The sequence below is a fragment of the Amblyomma maculatum genome, unplaced genomic scaffold (assembly GCF_055883805.1).
Source record: "Amblyomma maculatum isolate TAMU_Amacu unplaced genomic scaffold, ASM5588380v1 scaffold_13, whole genome shotgun sequence".
NCBI lineage: Eukaryota > Metazoa > Arthropoda > Arachnida > Ixodida > Ixodidae > Amblyomma > Amblyomma maculatum.
In genome coordinates, this window is record NW_028146738.1 from 26634527 (window position 1) to 26656121 (window position 21595).

At 45.8% G+C, this 21595-nt stretch overlaps 2 protein-coding genes across 2 annotated transcripts in view; one reads left to right on the forward strand and one right to left on the reverse strand.

Moving 5' to 3' along the window:
- LOC146172418 (sodium-dependent multivitamin transporter-like) overlaps positions 1–9419 on the forward strand; it is a 31852-nt gene extending 22433 nt beyond the window's left edge. The window contains exons 13-15 of the mRNA XM_084585826.1: positions 1673–1776; positions 6385–6512; positions 9288–9419. Coding sequence (XP_084441952.1) covers positions 1673–1776; positions 6385–6512; positions 9288–9380 — 325 coding nt within the window. The 3' untranslated portion in view covers positions 9381–9419. The remainder of the gene's footprint in view (positions 1–1672; positions 1777–6384; positions 6513–9287) is intronic.
- LOC146172407 (zinc finger CCHC domain-containing protein 24-like) overlaps positions 1–19284 on the reverse strand; it is a 224113-nt gene extending 204829 nt beyond the window's left edge. Inside the window, exons 1-3 of the mRNA XM_084585884.1 lie at positions 19105–19284; positions 18062–18322; positions 16364–16528 (exon numbers count right to left, since the gene is read on the reverse strand). Coding sequence (XP_084442010.1) covers positions 16364–16528; positions 18062–18322; positions 19105–19212 — 534 coding nt within the window. The 5' untranslated portion in view covers positions 19213–19284. The remainder of the gene's footprint in view (positions 1–16363; positions 16529–18061; positions 18323–19104) is intronic.
- Positions 19285–21595: the final 2311 nt, after the last annotated feature.

Consider the following 21595-nt stretch of genomic DNA (forward strand, 5'->3'; position numbering starts at 1 on the left):
GCCCGGTTATACCTCCTGAAATATTCCATTCGCGCTAAAAATATTAGATCATTATATAAATTTGAAACAAGAAGTGGCCTAACGCCGAACCTTGGGGTAGTCCAGAAGTTACGGAAATAAGAAATGAGTCATAGCCATTAATTGATACACATTGGCTTCGGTTGGAAAGAAAACATTTAATCTGGCCCAATACCTGATGGTCAATATTTGAATCACTGAGTTTAATTAGTAGTCATTCATAAAAAAAAACAGCGTCAAACCCCTTAGCAAAATCAAATTAAATACAATCCACAGTAACTTTGATATCCAAAGCTCGAAATAAATCACATGCGAAAGAGGGGAGCTGTGTCTCGCGCGAACAAAAATACCTTCGGAAGCCCTGTTGACAAGAAATGGAAAAGTTGTTATATTCGAAGAAAGTAACAAGGTGAAAGTAAACTATGTGCTCAAGAAGTTTGCTGGGTAGACAAGTTAACAATGTTACCTGATATTAAAGGAACCGCCTTCTCTACCTTTCAATCATGGGACTTGGAGCAACTCTGCATTGACTGCGTAAAGATTTCGCTAAGAATCAATGACGAACAGGTTACTGCACTATCCAAGAACTTCATTGTTATGCCATCGGCAGCGAGGAAACTGAAATATTTTCTCTTTCAATTAAACATAGTACACTAACGGTTTTTGAATCCATGGGTAGAAAGCTATAGATGTAGAGATCAGGGCAAAAGCTCAGAAAAATCGGCAAAAATCCTTCCAACTCTTTGCAGCACTCACTCTCAGGTGTTGATGCATTGCTATTATCGGAAAGATCGAATATATTTGGCTTATTCCCGCTGAACGCATTCCAAAATTTATTTGGTTGTCTTTGAGGAGAGACGGGAAGATGTGCTGATATAATTTTTTTATTGCGTCAGATGCGACTTTTTTGTATTCAGCGGTATCATAGCGTAAGCGTGTCAGCTTTCGGACGTTTGTGCTCCATTAGCCCTCCGAAATAGCGTTTCCGTCTTATTCAGTAGGCGCCGCAAGTACGCGTTAAAGCAAAAAGCGTGAGAGTTTCATGTAATGCACTACGACGTATACAACTACTGACCGAGCTCTCACGCCTTTTTTCTTGTTGTTGTTTTTGTGGCATTATTCACCGCTTCCGTTACCCGATTATCAGCATATATATATATAAAAAAAAAACATGGTAACCCGAGGAAAGCTCTCATAAGTGCGATATCATTTGCCACTGGTAAGTCAGTTTCGCTGCTACTGTTATTTAAATTCGATCTGCTCGCCAGTCTAGTGGAGCCCTTAAACCTGTTTCTGGCCATACCCAAAGCAGCGGCGAAGGCCTAAATAGTAATACCAGAGTCTGAGCAAGAAAAGCGAAATAAATGGGCTAAAGACTGTGCAGCGCTTTAAATAAACACCTCGGGCCACATAAGTTCATGTGCCGTAGACACACACATCAAGCAAAGAACATGCGTCCACTATGTCTCTAATTGTCATTTACGCTGTTTGTTTTTTGTTTGTTTGTTTGTTTTTTGCCATGAACGGCCAAGTGGCTGTGCATATCTGCTCCCCTTATAACGTAAACGTTAGCCGTCGCATTGCATTATTTCGCGTCCCTAAGAAGCCCACTATAGAAAACGAAGAAAAATCCACTCTCTCCTTGCTGACGCAGGTACGAAGATGTCTTCATGCTTTATCGCCTCTCGTCTTTTTGGAGCAGCTTCTTCAGCGTCATCGCCACCATCCTCATAGGAATCGCCATCAGCCTCTTCACAGGTATACCCACTGCTTTAGGCGCTGAAGCGGTGCGCATTTCGCGAGTAGAGAGAGGGAGAGCGGGTGGGTTGTAATAACAAGGCTGACGCGGATCACTGCGGTCTGCTATTTCATACACGGCAACATTGGAAAAGTAATCGTACGATAATGTATAGCATATTATGAAGGATTCAACGTCCCAAAGATAAACGTGGGTTAAGACATATGCTGTAAGAAAGACTCCAAATTATTTTAAACCTCCTGGGATTCTTCAGCGCTCTGTGACATCACACAGCACACGAGCATGTTAATTTCATCAAAAATTGATTCAATCCTACGTCCTTGAGCTCATACGCCGAACATAAAAGCCATAGAACCATCGCGATGGCTTGGAAAATGGAAATAAACGGTGCTATGGTGACTGACTTTGCATCGTGATAAATTGAGCGCGTGTACTGAGAGAGACGATGCGTTATGTAAAAAAGAACGTAAGAATGAAATAATTGAATAATTAGCTTGCATAGCTCGAAAAGCGATGAAATATTTAGAGGAAGGTCTCATTTTAAGACTCTGGGTCTTTCACCAAGACCGAAAAGGCAGCCAATGCCTACCTTTAGTGTCGCATAATAAGATAGCACGTATTGATTCGGGAATATGTAACAGCTACAATTGGATTAGTACGCATGTCTTACAGCATGAACATACGTCAAACCGATGCATGTCACGTCCGAAATTAATCAACTCAAAAGGCTCGCATGGTTGTCGGGGAGTAATGAAGCAGTGCTTTGATCCTGACCATGTCGACGGTTTCTTCTAGTTCGAAGCTATGCCTCTTGGGCTTTCCTCTGCACCAGAAAAGTTAATCGAGTTATGCGCATAGCGTTGACAAGATGAGGAAAATGCCTTTTTAACTAGGCTAAATTATGTTATTTTCTGAAAACTTCCAAGATCCCGAGAACAAGTTTTCGGCTTGCGATAGTGCTTAAAGAATTCACGATTCCTAGCGAATAATTTAATATCGCATTTTCTATCTCAACAATTTTTGGTTTCGATTTTTGCACGCCGAGTTCGACAGTCACATCACTGTATATAGACTCCTGACAACTCAGCCTGGTCACGTGGGCTTACAAATTCGTGACGCACGCACGTGCTGTCTGAGCGCGAACAAACAGTGTCGAAAATTGTCATGGCTATAGCTATAGCAGCTCCTATTCCGACCATAACACGTCTTCATTCTGCTGCAATGAGGATATCGATATATATATTTTTTTTTATGGAAGCAGCAATGCGGTGGTTTCTGCACGAGCAACCATTGGGATGCTTTCGACACTCGAGCATGATCACACACTGAGTGTCGCCTTCGCCGCTTGCTTAGCTTAACGATGCAGAGCACTCAAGAAAATGCCAGCAAGCTTGGCTAGTTGGGCATTAAACGCATTTTTAGTTGTTTTTTCCCTTAATGGCTGATATTCCATTTAAATACATTTTTGTTGTTATTTGCACGAAACAGATGTTCACGACGCATTTTACGCAGCCTTTCAAAACCCTGCAAGGTCAACGAGTAAACGTCCTTGCAAATTTCGCTACCTGTCGACAGCTTGTCTTGGAATTCGGTGTTCGCAGATTAGTCATAAATATGGATTACTTCACTGGAGCCCAATATACGCGAGAAAAGAGGAAATTCAGTTCGCACTACTGTGAAAAAATGATAACATCAGGCATCATGTATCGGTTCGGCTGATTTTATTCTTACGATTACGCGGGAAGTGGGGACAGATTAGACTATACATCTGATTACTAGGTTAATCACTGTTAAGTAATTAGTTCATTTATTTCGCGGATCATTGCTCGGACTTGCGAACGAAGCCTCCGTTTGCCAGGCATGGCTTCCTTTGTCTCCGTTGATGACTCCCGGCTTCTTTGCCCCCATGCGCGGCGACCGAAAGTCTGTTCCACTCCGCTCGCGTTTGGTGCACCGCGACAGCCGGGGATTAAGGGGTGGCCGCGGATGCTACAGCGCGGCACTGTCTCGAGGCTGGCGAGCGCACTGCGTGCTGCCAATTATAAACTCGCCCTTGCTGGCGCTGCGGCGGGAAGCCGGAAGGACGCTCGTCAGGCTACATTAAGTTATCTGCGCCGTAGAGGCACGGATGCATCAACGTTTTCTTTTCTTGGGGCGAAAGCTGTCTTTGTTTGCGTGGGTGCAGGCACAGCCAATGTATCATCGAAAAAAAAAATGCAAAGCAATATATGTTGCATAACCCAGTCGAAAACACTACAGAACTGTGTCAAAAATACGACAAAATATCCTGTAGTTCTGTCGTAACCATCAGATTTTTCTGTACTTCTGTAGTACTTTTCTGTAGTTCTGTAGTTTTTTGTAGTATATTTCTGTTGTCTGTAGGACTTTTCTGCTGTAACTACAGAAATTTCTGATGTTACTGCAAAATATTATGTTGTCACAACAGGTTTCCCGTCAAAAACCGCACACAAATCCTGTCGTAACATCAGAAAATTTTCTGTAGTTTTTTTCAACTGGGAACGCTTTCCGCATACAATTCTACACTTGGTAACTACAAGTTCCGTGACATGTATTTACTGACGCTCACCTGGTGACACCTAAACGGCATTGCTCGCAAGACCTGTGACAGAGGGCACTTGCAAACCGCCATGTGCCGCCGAGAGCGATGCGCAGAAAGCTTTCCTTGCCTGCGATACGTCACCTCCCCGCTCGCTGGCTGTCATGACTGAATCGTCTCGTTTTCTCTCACGGTTGCCGCGATTAGCATTGCCTGTGTTTTAACAAGTGGAGTTGAGAGCTTTTAGGTGAGAAACGTTTACAGGACCCTGCTTCAAGCTAAGCAATTAAATCGCCGCAAGGCTTCGTAGTTTTGTTCATGCTCGAAGCCGCCGGCATGCGGCGACTAGATGTCTCTGGAACGATCCTATACGCCACACTTTGTCTCACAAGCTGTTTGCAGCACTGCGAAAGGCAGGGGAGACATGGCCCAATCAGGATGTCGCCCACTGCACGATTGTGCTCCGACGGTACATGCCGGCACCGAATTGACGTGGGCGACAGGTGTGTAGGAGCAATATTACGGTGCGCGCGTCATCCCGACTAACCAAGGCGCATCTTCCTGATTGTTTAGGTAGCCCCTGCCTTTCGCAATGCTGCAAACAGCTTGTGAGAGAGGTATAGGCTTTACTCAACTGCGGTATTCTGCGATGTTCGAGATTGCCTTAGGTGCTTTCCGTGCATTAGGTGAAAAAATTAGTTGTGGCTTAACTGTGGTTAACCCTAGTTGAAATGCGATAGCAACGGCGGATGCTTCTTTTGCCTGCTACATTATTCCCCTATCACGCCCTATTAGTATAAGGTGCTACATTATTGGGGACACTTAAGCTCACCCTTTAAGAGTATCACGCGAGAGCGTAAGCTACCAGCCCACATACAAATCAGAAGGGTTCAATGCTGCTGAGCCGAATGTGGAGCGAAAGCATTAGCTGCGGGTGACCGAGCATTCCTCGTCTTCTTCGTCTTCTTCTTCATCGTCTCCTTCTTCGTCGTATTCGTCTTCTTCGTCTTAGCCTTCTTCTTCTTCGTCTTCTTCGCGGCTGTTCAAAGTCAAACGTGGCCCTTCCCGGGACTACGCGACGGGCCGAAACCTGGTGTAATTTTGCTATCGCAATAAAAGTTCTTCGTGACCTTTCTGTTGACAGTGGCCGGGAGCCACAGCGAGTCTGACCTCCGACGAGCGCCCAGCGCCCTTCATGCTATTGCTGCTGTCGAGTTCATTTCTTTTAAGGGCACAAGTTCTCTTATTAAACAGTTCCCTTAGAAATACTTCAGCTGAATTCTTGCTGCCACACTGTCATAATCACCCACGTGACAGTATACCATCACTGTAAAATCCTATCCCTCTTTTTCACACCGTGTTAAGTCTTATGGTTACGTCAAATAGTGACTCTATAAGTCCACATATAACTGTTGTTAAACTTAATATTGCATCTTCTACAATATATTTCAACGAAATTAGCTCGCTAGTATAGGCAAGCGATTTGCTTGCCTATAGTACTTAGAAAACCTCGTCTAAAAACCTCGCACGCACCGTTGGGAGATGCAAAAAAAAAAAAAATCTAGTTATTAGTGGGCGACGTAGGACATGCGCATTATTGTTCTTTTCTTTACAACGCGACCTTTATATTAAAACGAGAGCTCGGTGGCCAGCACTTTTTCTTCCACTCGGTGCAAGAAGTTACTTTGGTCCCGCCCGGAAAGAAATCCCGGGCCTGGCCCATAGTGTTGCTTCAGTGTGTAAAATATCGTGAATCATAAATCACGACAAATAAAAATAGCGACGAAAGCACTCTGTCAACGTTTTGCTTTCTCGTAGTTTCTTTCAGATTTCGTTCAGAAAAAAAAAAAAAAAAAAAAAAAAAAAAGGAGCAGAGGCATTATACGAATCTGACGGCAAGAAGAAATATAGAGCGAGACTGAGACTAAAGAGTTGGCACAGTGGCATCAAAGACTCCATGTCGCTGCACTAGCGTCAGATGTATTCGCAACAATGCCGCGTCTAAGAATAATTCATAAACAAGCGTGCTTTGCTACACTAATCATTGCAGGCGGGCGAAAAAGCGCTTCAAAGCATGAACACCTGGTCGATGACCGGCTGCGAACAGCTTGGAGAAAAACTACTCGTCGCAATGAGAGCCAAAATGCGGAGCAAACACCGAGGGAATCGGAGTCGAAGGTGCGTATACCCCGCTTGGGACTGGAAGAAACTGTATCGCGAGTTTAAATGACGACAGGTCCTGGTAACAATTTATGCGGGAAATTTCCACGGTATGTGATGTGGGCAAAAGCCCAGATCAGGAGTCGTGTCGTATTCCACTGCTGATGAGAGGGCAGAAACTTTTATTCAGGCCAGTTCAGTTGCAATATGCGGGTCCTTGACCACATCAACCCACCTGCGCAAATAGGAACAAATTCGAATGTTTGTTCGCATGCCTCTGACGAATGGACGGCGACTGTGGACAGAAAACAAATGTCATTTGTTGATGACGTAATGACATTATTAAGCAGAATTCCCACGGTGTAATCAAAACGATCTGTCAACATTGGTAGTTCTCTGCAGACCATCTGCTAGCCTTCCCAGTTAGCTTTTATGCATAGTAAGGTCAGCGACCCGGTCATCAATGGCCTCAGATTTGAGCCCCAGGCTAGGGATCAATAAATTTCTCAGGTACGGAAAATAGAGAGCTGCCTGCCTTTCTTTTGTAACAGCACGACTCCAAACATGTGGAGGTTAGCTGTAATTATGTATTCGCTTTTTAATAATGTGCACTATAAATTAGGAAGGAGGCTTATTTGGTCAGAGTACGTGATTACTAAAGAGGTAACTGGTGGTATTGATAATAATATAGCAGATACGAGAGAAAGAAAACAATCGACTACGGCGCAGCATCAGTGGAGTGATGTCGTAGGAAAATTTTCGAGAACGGAGTTAGTACAGTTGGCGCACTGCACCAGTAATAGCGAAACACTAAGATAGGTCACTCTGCTTCCGTATATTTGATTCGCTTCGTGAACCTTCACATATAAATCTTGGCTAATCTTCCCTTTACATAAGTAATGATTCTGTAGCATCGGTGTCAAGCTTTAATTACATGGGGATCATAACTACGCCCGAACTTAGCTGGAATCAGCATATATATTATGTTACGAATAGTGCAGAGTGGGAGCCTGGGCATCTCAAAGAACTCGGGAAAGTCCCCGCCGAAGTAAAACTGTTGGCGCGCAAAACATACATTAGAACAGTATTGGAATACGCTGTCATCATTAGGACCCTTCCACGTTTAAAAACATGGTAATGCTAGAAAGTATTCAAAGGAAGTTTGCGAGGTTCATACACAACCGTCGTACATCCCTTGCCTGTCTTTCACAGTCTGCTAATTTGGAAAAACTGGAAACATGTAAATACTGAGAGAGAAAAGCTTGTTTCTTTGCTGTAAAATGATAAAACAGGCATCGACATATTCAGCCTGCAAGTGAGCGAGCCGTTCGCTCATTCCTGGACAAAAAGGTTAGAAATGCGCCATGTAAACGCATGTGTTCAAGAACTCCTTTTTTTTTTTTACCCGGACGGCGGGTAACTATGGTATGGTACAACTTAAAAAAAAAAAAAAGGCAGTTGCTAACTATGGGCAGTCGTACAAGGCGTGCGTATTACTCTGCTGAAGCGTAAACAGAATCAATTTTTAATATTTGACGATACCAAGCAAACCAGAGGCATCGAAATTCTTGCGCTTTTAATTTGAGTGGCCAGAAAAGCCCTATAATAACCGACTACTTTCTGTGGTGGAGGAATAGCGTGTTTCCGTTACTGCACACCTAAGTCGTATCCAACCATAGAATTCATTGGATGCCCTCTGTTGGATGTTCAAGGCTCGACACATTCACGCTCCTAAATTACTTTTTAATCGGCTCTGCACCTGTTTTTGTGCTTTTTACTCGCCTTTCTGCAAGCTTTATTTGTTGTGTTGTAGCTGCAGCGCAGCTTTGTGTAATGAAACTTGCTTATTGTTGGAGGCTGATCCCGTTTTCTGACAGCTCATCTTTTTCAGGCACCCATCGCTTTCAACCTGAGCGGAAATGTTGGTATCACTAAAGCTCTGCTTAAATGACGGTTTTTATCGTCAGTACATTCTTTGAGCGAGTATATCCTCAATTTTTTAGTTATGTTGTATTGCATTTAATTTAAATTCTTGTTTATACTTTGTATGGTTTGTCCACCATCTCTTGCCCAGGACCTTGCATAAGGTTGGCAGTACCTGAAAATAACTAAAACAAAAGACGATGACCGCTACTGACCTATTCAGCCTTTATCCTGGTAAATGCACGAACTCTAAACGTCGAAAAGCCTCAAATTGGGTGCACACGCGTCGCAGCCATTATTTTGAAGCCAGAAAAAAAAAAATAAGAGGCATGTAAGTACCCTTCACGTTTCAATTAATGTCGCTACAGCTGGCACCTACATATCAGTGGTTGAATTCCAGGAGAATCGCGCATGTGAAAGAGATTCCTGGCTGACTTCCAACCATTGCTTCTGCGGATGAGACACTGTTGTAGTGCACTCATGCCATGAGCATCAAGGACTTGCTATAATGTTTATAGATGACGACAACAGCACAGTTACGGAAACGCAGTTTTGAATTCATAACGAAAAGTAATCTAAACAGCGCTAGACGACGGCGCTAACCTAACATAGTTTTCACCGTCAGCGCATTCTTCGAGCGAGTATATCTTGACTTTCGAGTTACCTTGTATTGCGTTTAATCTAAATTCTCGTCGATTTAGTAACGCGAGCCAGCGCCGTGCTCGTCTCTTCTCTATTTTCCCCGTCGTCTAGCGCTGTTTAGATCACTGTTCATTGATCACCATCAACTGGCCCCATCTGCCGTTGTTCTGCAGTTTTGAAAAGTGTTACCTGTGACTTGTTCCGCCTTTTTTTTTTTTTTTTTTGCAGTCAAGAACTCCTCATGTCCCGGTGGACGACGTTCCGACTTTTATTATTGACAAAGAGGAACTCGAGAGATTAACAAAGGAAACACAAGTGTAAAATGTGTCTTGTGCAAATAAAATGGCTGTGTCTTATAACCTTTTAACGCGCCCTTGTATGCGTCAAGCTTCATATGTCCACTTCTCGGGCATTACTCACATATCACTCTTTGAGCGACGACTTGCCTTTTCTGCACGGCGTGTTTTCCTCGCACGCTGTGTGCAGCTCTACGGATGTTTTGCTTTGTTCAATCAAAAATTTTGTTGCGTTAGACCCGAGTTCTCAGTCCGACGATGAGCCGTTATTTGCATTTTGCCTGATGCGAGGTAGACCTTCAGAAATAAGTCAAATAACCATGTCCAAACTGTGTTGGGCCTGGGTTTTGAACCCATGGTGTCTCGAAGAGATGAGCTTCGATGGCCCACTGCACGAGACCGCTGTGCTATCGCAGCAACTGAACACGCTTCGTAGTTAACTGCCACTCTCTTCGTATGCAGTGGATCCAGAACACACCAACGTCGCTTTGCCCTCTCGTGGTGCATTAAGCGGTCATAAAAATTTATAACTACCACTGAGGTCCCCAATCACAAATTTCGCCGACCTTTGGCCTGAAGTCTAACCTGGAAACCCTAGCCTCGAGCCAAAACTTAAATGTGAAACGATATGCTATCGCATATACTACGCATTCGGCCAATTTGGCTAAATTAGCACCACTGTTACCTCTCAAACTTATCGTGCATGGTTTTAGCTTGCATGTGGTGTTTGTCCTGTAGTAATTACCAGAAGCTGACTTCGTGTGTCGTTTAACCTGTGAAAGTGTTGGGTAAAGAAAGGCAACGTAGAAAAGAGACGGAATATAGCTCCCTAAATTAGTCTGTCGGTCTGCATTTTTTACGTCGAAGCGGCATGCAGACTCATCCTGAAGATGAGAAATACCGTCGCCCATTCGTCAGTACCGCAGTACTGGTGCCTGGCTGAATGGAAACCTCGCATCAACACTGAAGATCGATGTGTGAGCTACCAACTCTATAATCACTGCACTTTATTTGTTATTTTTATTCTCTCACCCGCCACACAGTGCTCAGCTTTTGTTAAAATTGTGAAGGTCACCGAGCCTGTGAACGGAGCGGACTCTACATCGAGTGGCGGCGCTTTAGGCTTTATATGTACGGCCGCAGCCCAGCACAAATGCGTAATTCCGAGAAATTCTTCTGTGTCTGAAGAGACGGCTGTTTTGCATTTATGGCGACCGTATTGAATTCACGTGTTGAGCTGAAAGTGAAAGGCATATCCAGAACGTGATATATAGCACGTTACTGAAAGAAAAAGTCTTCTGGACGGCTAGCAACGCGAGCTCCGCCATCTCCTGTTTCTGGCATCTCTCCAGACAGCAACAGCTTTCCTTTCTTCTAACAGTAATACATTGAAAATGAACAAATCAACACAGATGATTGAACTGATGTGCGTGCTGGCGTCTTGAGCACAAGGTGTGTCTCTTTTAAGTGGGTTCTTTCATTTTTAATAGCTCAGTTACGCAAAAGTCCCAACAAGAGGGCATTTTCGCAAGTTTAAGAGGTAATTAATACTACATATTGGTTGCTGATTAACAGTTTACGGCATGCAGTCCAGCTGCGACTGGAGCCACTATAGGGTCTCCGTAACAAGGTGTCACATGCAGTAAACATCAGTTGTAGCCAAGCCATCATTGATACCCGCAAGAAAATGCACTCATACATAAAATATTGCATTTGCCCATGTATCGGCAACGCAGTGGCATACAGTAACGGCGAGAAAAGGCAATTAACTTTTTCCAGTAACTGTTCTGGCCTTCTGGCCATCAGCCAAAACTGCTACACCTCCTTCACATTTCAAGTCGCTCCTTTGCAACCAAAAATCTTTCTTTATACTGAGCGGAAGGCAGCAAGAGTAAAAAAGTCGGGAATAAACGAGCTTCGCAAAAACAGTGCTTGAAAACGCTCGCAACGTTCATAACAAGTAAATATTCAACAGTTATTGAATGCGTGCGTGAAGTATTTTCATCTCTATCGTGCGGTGTTTACCTGAACAGCACTAATTGGAATCAATGCAGCAAAAGCCAAATAGGACTGGTTAAGCACTTCGGGCAGAGTGGCATTTTAAAGGTATGCCGAGGAGAAACTCCAACCGGCCTGCATTTACGTAAAACTGCGTTCTAATGTTAAAAAGCCTGCTTTCAACGAAAACTGAGCTTTTCTACAAAAGATCAATAGATCATATAAGGGTATCGCCGCCAACGGCCCTTTTGACAAGCAAACAGCGATGATGTCGATGCCTTCTAATACCTGCGATCTCTGACGCTAGATCACATGGTCATCGCATTTCACTCGACGATAGCGAAGTCCGTTAAAGTCAATGTTGCCAACGACAACGCGCGTTTGAATTCCGACTCACGGGATAAAGTGTTGAATTTTTAACTTCTGTTTTTCAGCAATAAATACATATTTTTATGTGGAACAAGGAAAGTCAACTAAGTCACATTAAGCTTAGTACTGTAATTTTACTGACAATTATCACTGGTCGGCTTTTAATGGGAAACTGCACCGGTTTTAGAATTCGATGAGTTTCTAGCGGTTGAATGATTATAGCTTGCACTTAAAGCATGCGAAATATATTGGCGCTAGCATGCGAAACATTGGCGTAATTCGCGATTAAAACTGCGACGGCCATCAGGCTTCACCGCACTGCACAGCGACGGGTGGGGGACGCAAGATGACGTCATTGACGGTACCGGCACGTTTCCTGCATAGACACACTTGATTTGAAGAAATAAAAACAAGGCTGCCGAAAACAAAGCCCTAAATATTTTGATTAGCACAGACAGAACAGGCGCAGCAGGACGTGGGCGAAGGAGACGAACATCAGAAAGATTACCGTCCGTGACGTCATAACCGAGCTTCTCCGAAGAACTTCAGTGCTGTGAGGAGAAGCTAGAGATTTAATCGTCGATTACGTCATGAGTTTGAATGCTAGCGCAAAAACACTTTGCATGCATTACCTACAGGCCATGTAGATTTGAATCCTTGAATATCGCAAAATTTTCGAAAAGTGGTGCAGCTGCTCTTTAAGTGTTCCCTTAACGTTCATGTTACCGCTACAAAGCTATCCGGCATAATACCGTGATGCCGTCAAAAACTTATGGCCGTTATAACGGTGTGCTTGTAAACGTAAAGAAGGGAACCTTGCGGGAATGACAGCAGCTGACATTTCGTATTTCGATATTGGCAACCCGGCATGTTTCCTCAAAGCCAACGACAGCGCTACTAGATCAACGCGTGAGCCCTATCCGCGCGGCGTCCGCGTGTTCCTTTCCATGCGGCGTGGGAGCAACGTGGACGACTGCAAAGAACAGTCACGCTCAGACGCATGAGGGCGAGCGAGCCTTTCGAGTGATGGATGAATGGCCTCGCTTGATAAACCAAGTGGAACGTTTCTCATTATATTCCTCAGAGCTACGAGTGTCGCACAAAGCACTGTCGTGCACAAACGTTTACGGAATGCATACCAGCTGAAAATATATATATATATATATATATATATATATATATATATATATATATATATATATATATATATATATATATATATATATATATATATATATATATATATATATATATATATATATATATATATATATATATATATATATTTCTGCGAGGTCAGGGAAAGGAAGTCAATGAAAAGCACTTTAACCTGACTGAACATGCGTGCTCCGTACGCAGAAAGAAATACTTGCTGACTCGCTAGCGACGCGACGCAGGAATTACTACGAATCCGCATCTGGTAAGCTTTTGTTCATGGTTGTACGTACTCATGCGATAGTGTGTTGAATCGGAAAACTATTATGCCTAGCCTATTTATACAATTTGGATCCAAGAGTGGAGAAAATGCGGCGCCGGTTAGCCCTGTAGGTATCGTGCAATCGTCACCCAGCAAACATTCCACGCAGTAATAGATTAGATTACTTCATCTATGCTACCGCAACAGCCGAGAAATCAATCATATGCTCAAAGCCATCCTCACGATAAAAGTTAGTTGTGGTTTAGCTCTGGTTAACCCTAGTTGAATTAGGCAGGAAACGGCGGAAGCTTCTTTTTTCTGCTACATTATTCCCCTATCATGCCCTATCAGTGTAAGGTGCTACATTATTGGGGACAATTAAGCTCACCCTTTAAGGGTATGACGCGAGAAGGTAAGCTACCGGCCCACATATGAAGTCACGCTTCAACCAAGCCATATGGACGTGTATGCGTGTCGTAGGGGTAACGAGAATGCAAATGGTTCTGGCAGGCTGATTCTGATATCACCCTCTCGTATGAAAGAAGCGACCCGAGTTGGCAGCTCCTGCCCGTGGCATAGGGGTAACGTGAGTTCAAATGCCATGGCAGGCTAACTTTTTGATGAGGAGGCCGTAGCTACACCCCTTCACGGCGTAGCTGCGGCCACCCGAGGTCTCGCTTTGGCTGTCGTAATATTGCTTTCGCAATAAAACAAGTGTGGCCAAGGTAGTCAATGCTGTTTCATGCATACGGCGCAGCGTCAAATATTTTGTCAGCTGTGTCAACCTTGTTCCAATTTTGGCAAAAATGATTGCTATACGGTGAAAAAAAAAAAAAAAGAAAAACCGGCGGCCTGGTTGCAACAAACGCAGCGCTCCCAAAGCTCCGTGCAAACCCCCGGAGTTTACAAGCAGCTACCATTTTACATGCTGCTATTTACACGCGACAAAGGTTTACTCTAAGGCAGAGGGGAGTAAACACCCCACAGGCGCTGGTCGTTCAGAGGCTAACTGCGCTGTCATAACCCATAGCTCAGAAATAACAACCGTTCTTTTTCAGAGAATAAGTGCAAATGGACAAGTTTGTCTCCATGCGTTATCTTTCCCTGACGGGGACCTTGCGGTGCAGTTAAATTATACCTATGCATGGCTTAGAACCTGCTTCACGCAACCCATTCACCGTATATTTGCTTTGGTTTCGCTTATGGTGGTCAACTTCCCAAAGCGACTCAGGCTGTGAGAGACGCCGTAGTGGAGGGCTCCGGAAATTTCGACCACCTGGGGTTCTTCAACGTGCACTGACATCGCACAGCACGCGGCCAACTTGCTTTTCGCCTCCGTCGAAAAGCGGCCGCCGCGGCCAGGATTCTATTCCGCATCCTTGGGTACAGCAGTTAAGCGCCCTAACCATTGCGCCACCACGTCGGAACATCCATCGTATGTCCCCGCTGCTATCACCCTGGTAACATAGAAGAAGCATTCACCTATTTGCTATTAGCTGCAGCGCTTTCCCTATTTACGGAAATCTTCGCAAAGGCGTAAGTGATGAGCATATAGGCTCATCCTTTACGCCTGGAGATAATCCTGGAGATAAGATAATGTACAACTGCGCAAGCTGACGCCAAATTTCACTTCTAGAAACGAAACCTGTTATGCGCTCTGTTGCAAACTAAGGCACAACACTGCATGTTTATTAAAGAACAGCCATGCGTCAAGTGTGGAAAGGACTCCTGAGGAAATAGCCAACTAAGCAGTTGTCATTGCTTTGCGCCAGCAGCAGTGCGATCGAGCACGTACAGTCTTTGTCAAAAGTAAATAGCTCAAGGGTTCGCTTCTAAACAGTGCAATAAAGCCCTTGAAGTTTCCATGCAAATATTATCCTTTAGAGCGATTAACTAGCGTTCCGCTCACCTTGAAGGCATTTGAAGCACTGGTAATTAATGCGTGACGAGCGACAAAGCATGGACTTTCAAAGGACAGTCCTTTGACCTCCCTAATTCTGGAAAAGGCTACCTCGCCATGCCATTATGACATTTGACATAAGACATTGAACAGCTCTATTTTTCTCGCCGCCGTCAGACGCTGGTATTTTCACAGCTTATTTCCAATGTCTTAAATCAAGCGGAGCGCTGCTGCGCGGTCGTTTCTTTCGTTTCGGATTTAGGGTCAGTTTTAAGCATTCAAACAGTTCCGTTTTACATCGCTGAGATGAAGTTTTCTCACAAGTAAAGCGAAAACAAGGTTGCAGCTCGGTCGTGAAAAGAAGATAGGTGCGTGACTCACGTGCTTTGCGCGTAGGAGAATGCGGTTCGTTGAGTGCGTGCGTGTGATTACGCACCATTTGTGAACCATTTGTGAGCATTTTCGGCGTGTCGGGCTGCAGAGTGTGCTCAGCACAAAGACTGCTACTCAAGCAGATCACAAAGAAAATATTGTGTTAGTGAATTATCGTTACTAATTACCACTCGAGACACCATGTTCTACCATGATCCATATCAGTTTGTAACGCTTAGTAACCGCAGGACTGGTGCACCGCAGTAGTGGTACGCTAAGGCGCTTTCACGACAGCAGTGTGATTAAAGCTGAGCAGTGCTGTTTGAGAACAAGCGTCAAGCAATTCGACAGGTGTGACTGAACAAGTACCGTCTTTGCCAAAAGTAACCAGGCTGCATGTTTTGCTTCTCGCTTGTATTCTAAAGCTAACATGGATCCCCTTAGGATCATAACTTTTTGGTAAGTGAAGACAGGAGCTCTCATTTACTTTGCACCAATTTACAGCATCAGAAGCTTTATGAATTCTCTGCTACCCGACTGAAAAGCTGAACACGCAGCCTGGTTACTTCTGGCAAAGACGGTACATCATTTACGCACTAGCAAATATTTTATGAAGAGAAAGGGCATAAAGGGAACGATGCACTAAGTTTTCGGGCATCAAGATTTCTCTCGAATAATTCCTCTATTGAGCCCATATGATCTCTACTGAATAGGTAATTTCACGTGAACGTTCAGTTCAAAGGTTGAATCATACACATACGCTTAAGATCAATGTTTCGAACATGTGCGCTATGTTTCCAGCAAACAATAGTCTGACGCATGCTTCTGAGCATCTCCTAGCACATTTCGCACCAAAACTGCTGTTGTCGATGTCCCATGAATTCGAGGCTGCTTCTGAGACATGTGGTAAGGCGGGGGCGCGCGGAGGGAGGTTGAGCATGTTCGGGCTGACCTGCTTATGTGGGTAGACGTTGAGGTGGCATTTGATGCACTTCTGTCCCATGTTGGCCCAGCTGTTGCCGCTCATCCACTTTCTCTTGCACTTGGGGCACTTGTATTCGCCGAAGCAGCGTTTCTTTCCCTGGTACGGCGTTAGGCCCTCCCCCTTCGGTCGGGCCTGCGTCAGTGCGAGGAGGGAGCGGCCGAAAAAGTCGCAGTGAGGGCAAAGCTTGCTTGACTACCACATGCAGAAGACCGCACCAGTGTGCCCAGGCCGCAGCCCATTCCTATTAATTAATCTGAAATCCCTACCTACCGGCGAGGACAGAGGTTCCGTCCCTCCCGCCTTTACTCCAAGAGCCTGATGAGACAAGGGACCACGACCTGGCGCCAACTTCATAACCACACATACTGACGTCTCGCATTACTACGCCGTTTCTGCCCTACACAATAACAGGATACATGTACACAGGACTCCTCTTCCTGTACCGCGTATGGTGGAGCTGCGAACATCCTCTAATCACTCCAACCGTCCCGTCTCGATAACCGACAAGAGCAGCTGCGCTGCTCAGGTAGCAACTGGATGACCAACGTCGCTTCATGGAACGAGCCAAGGAACTCAGCAGTAGATACCTGGATTAAGGGCCCCACTCGCCCACGGAAACTTTCTTTTCGCTTGGCTGGTTTATAACGTTTAAAGTTCCAAATCTACTCAAGTATGAGGGAGGTCATAGTGAAGGGTTCGGGAAATTTTGGCCACTCGAGGCCCCTTTGTGCGCACTGACATCGCACAGTAGACCGGCTCCTTGCTTTTCGTCTCTATTCAAAAGCAGCTGCCGAGGCCGGGATCGAACCCGCTTCCTCGGCGCCCGCCTATGTCCGCCGCGGCCATTTTTGTTCTGCGTCTTTATAAATGCTTCCACTATCACCTCGACCAGCGCACCTTCCTCAGCATCGATCACTGCGTTCTGTAAGCACGGTTGTGAACACATTTTTCCGCCCTTCCACGTGCTTCTTAGGGCCCTTACCGCTCTTTTTGGCTAATGTAACCCAGATGGCTGCCAACTCTGGATCGCAAAAACAAAATCCCTCCATCGCCCCGTCTCGATGGTGCTGTGGTTAGAGCGTCCGACTGCTACGTCCAAGGATGCGGGATCGAATCCCGGCCGCGGCGGCCGCTTTTCAGTGCAGTCGCGTATGAGAAAAAAAGGGAGAATTGAACTTCAGGGCGCATGTAAAGGTGTGCGCAGCGAAGGACGCGATAAAAACACAGTACTCCGTCAGGAAAGCTGTCATCATTATCGGCGGTGTTAAAGACAAAAAACGTTCTCCACCATTAAGAATATTGACATCTCTCCATTATAGCGAGTCCCCTTTTTCATTCCCTTGATACGTGTGAGCCCACTGTGAGGGGAATATATGCCAGTGATGAGCGCCTGCGGAGTTTTCACCATAACCCAAACATTTCGGACTTTTGTTCATCATGGATTCCGATGATAGGCTGAATAGCTGAGCTGCTCAGTAAAATCACGGGTCTAGGTTTCTAATAAGGGCGAATAGCGCCGCCAAGTTTACTGACACCCTAATTAAACGTCGCCGAGTGACGTCATGCGCCCCCAACAAGTGTCTTTCGAGTGCGAAGTCATTCTTTCCACGTCAAGCACCGAATGGAAAAATGGTGATAAGACATTCTTTATGATGTTCAGCTTACCTGCGGGCAATCTTTGATGTAGTGTCCCTTGCAGAAGCAAAGATGACAGAGGTAGTTTGGCGGAGGCTTCCTCGTAGCCCTGGGGTCCACTCCCAAGCTCAGCTCTGAGAATTGATCTGCCAGGTCGGGAAAAGGAGGGCCGGCGTACTCGGTGCAATAGCCATCGGAGTAGCCGTTTGGGTACCCTGTAGCGTACGCGCTGCAGTAGCTTTCTCCATGGTAAGAAGTTGGGGCTACTACGGGTGTCATGCTGTACTTGATCTGCACAGAAACATCACACCAACAAAACAGCCTGGTGAGTTAATGGGTGGCAGTGATCTCACAATGATGACAATTTTTCTCGCTGCCCCCGGTACAGCGGCTCACTTGTTGATAGCAAAAGAGGAAGACGTTGTTATTCACGCGTGCTCTCCACGTGAGTAAAATGCATTGCATCAGTCGTTGGCTGCATTTCGTCAGCCCGCGCACGCCGTGACGCCTCAGCCGCAGGTGCTGAGCATTTGAGCAGCAAAAGCTTATACTCTGTCACGGTGCTTATGTCAAGCCCGAAAAACTTAAAAGACACTGCGTTGGACGACGCGGCGCAGTCATCACCTTACATTCTAATGTATTTGGTCCGTCGGCCTCAAAATAGACAATGACGCTGAGTCATACAAATCACCCACCTGAACGCCAATGGCAGCTGCGCGATAGCGATAAATTGTAATGAGTGAAACTGCTTTGAGCCTTATTCAATAAATAAATAGAACCGTTGATTTGCATGTTCCCTGTGCTGGCATCGTATGCACTCCCATGTCAATTTCCGCGCATACGTCATACGCTGGCGAAATTGCTATGTTCTACTCATAGAGTGCTTACTATAATCAGAAACAGTGCCCAGGAAAGTAAGACTAGAAGGCAGCGCGGCACAACGCCAGACGCATACTCCACTGCGCACGTGTTTTTTCAACCTGTCGCGTCGCGTTAGGGGAGTTCGCGCGACACCTAGAATACCTTCGCTCACTTAAACGCATTACGCGCAACCGCGCAGTTGCAATCATCACCTGATCGACAGCGTGCAGGGTCTGGTCGGCGAGCGTCAGGTAGACCAGGTTCAAGAGCGGCGGCGACGGCTGCTGGAAGACGGCAGCCGCGCTCTCCACCGCCGTCATCCCAAGGGCACGCGACGCGATCTCAGCAGCTGGGCGCCGCAGGTCCGCCCGACGGTGCGCGACGGACGCGCTAGCTGCTGCGAAGGAGCGCGCGCATGGTTCAAGACACGGCGTCTTGGAACGCGCCGCCCAGGCTGGTGGTCCCGCGTTCCCGACGGCGAGCGAGCGACCAGTGTCCGGGCTTGCCCACACCCCCCTCCCGCGCACGTTACCCCGGTGTGTTTCTCCCCGTGGCCGCGTGCCTCCGGCCGCGGCGACCGAGTTCCTATAAAAAGACGCCGGCGCAGGAATGCTCCTCCGCGGGGCGCTCGCTCCCGGAGACTCGGAGCGACGCGGCGAACAAGTGGGATCGCCACCGCAGACGCACACAACGGAGTAAACACGGCTCGAGCATCTTTTCTTGCGCCGATGCGAGAGTCTCTCGTGCATGAGCGACCTTGCGTCCTGGTCAAGTGCCCCAGTCGGAGTCTCTCGAGGCACGGTGGACAGATGGACACGTGGAAATGGAAGGTTATCCCGCTATGAAATCGCAGCCACCTGTAGGAATAAACTATTCCCTGTCTCCCAGCTTCTCCCCTAATCAAGGTTTTAAGATAGGCTTGTCGGTGTGATGTAGGAACTCGAGAACAGTGCCAACACAACTCTACCAAGTGGGCACAGCGCGAGCAACTCTCGTTTATTACGCACCTCGCCGCTGCAGATATTGCGGCATCCTAAGCAAACATTCGTGCCGCCTTGTTCGGCCGCAAATATATGGCAATACTCTGCCTGAACATCGCGAGAGGTTCCAAAGATGACATGGGGTTCAACATTGCGAGGGTCTCGTGCTATACAACTGGGTGTATGGAACTATATTCTCATTTGAACAAACCAAATATCACGGTTAAGTTAGTGCTAGTGTGTGAACCGTGATTAGAATGCTTGATACGTTCTACAGATTTCTACAAATTTAAACTTGGTGCATCTTTATGCGCCATACCGAACAGCTGTAATAAAGTGGGAGCAGAAAAGTATCCGAATAGAACCTCATAGCATCTCTCTAAGGGAATGAGAGGTCTATTATACCCTCAAAAGACATACAGATTGAGAATGATGTGTTCGTATATGCTAGTGCCCTAAAAGATATTAACTACAACGAAAAGCTTTAGTAATACAGTTAAGAACTAACAGCTATGAGCGATGCATAGATTTCCGGGTAACAATACTCGGATTCTAAAGCAATATTTGAAAATATACCTAACATGGTGTCCCACTAATGTTTTTCAAGGGTTTAGAAATTACTTGCCCTATGTGTTACAGGAACGAAACTAAATTATCAATATGGCCGTTTAATCCAGGTCACCGGTAGTATTTGTAGTTCATTACTTAAATTATTTATACAACCTAAATCGCTAGAAGAATGCAACTACTTTCAAATAGAAAGTCAGCGAGCGCTAATAAAGATCACAAATTACACTTTTGTTAAGGTGGTATTGCTGCGGAAATGTCCATGATCGAAGTGCGCTTTGTCAGAAACGTTCCAGCCAGGAGCGTGGCCTTCAAACGCCCTGCGCATGGCGTTTGCACAGCCTCGAACCTTACCTGAAACCGATGCAAGTGTCTGTTAACGGCAGCAAATTTGTACACCTCACTGGGCTCGCGCATTGCTTTCTCAGCGCGGGAATAAAAGAAAAGTTTTCAATAAGCTTGCATTATAATGCATGGAATGAGTGAAAACTACCCGCATGGTTTTCAAGATGCCTATAAATCGCGTGTTTTATGTACAGAGTCTTCTAACTAGTCACTGCTTTCAAAGCAACATTTCTTCCGACGCAGGCGCGCATCGAAGCAAAGCGATACAAGCACAGAAGTACCCGGAGGTGGTGCTTCGCATAGTCTGCCACTTAGCTTTATTGCGTGGCCGGGTCGAATGCAATCTTATTTTGAAAGCGTTGACAGTGTTACAGCTAGGAGTGGACGACCCTGTACGTGCCCTAAATACTGTGTGCATTAAAAGTCACCCTGTACCGCTGAATAGGCGCACTCCTGGTGGATTTCCCGCAGGTTTGCTAGGATCGCGCTGTGCGAGACATTGTCGAAAGCCCCCTTGATGTCAACACCTATAATTCTGCGTCGTTGAAGACAGCTTGGAACAGAATATAGGTATTAGTGCAGCAACATCGTGACCGCACGTCCTCTTGTGGAAGCCGGTGAGTGTAGGTGGTAGATGGGGACCGTGTTCTAAGTGCCATAACAGGCGAACGAGCATCATTGTCTCTATAATCCTTCTTACACAAAAAGGGAGTCATACGGGGCAGGGGTTTGCCGATGAATTCTTGGGGCTGCAGGTTTTGCCACAAAAATGGCATTATATAGCTTATTTACATTAATGTGGAGGTGTAGC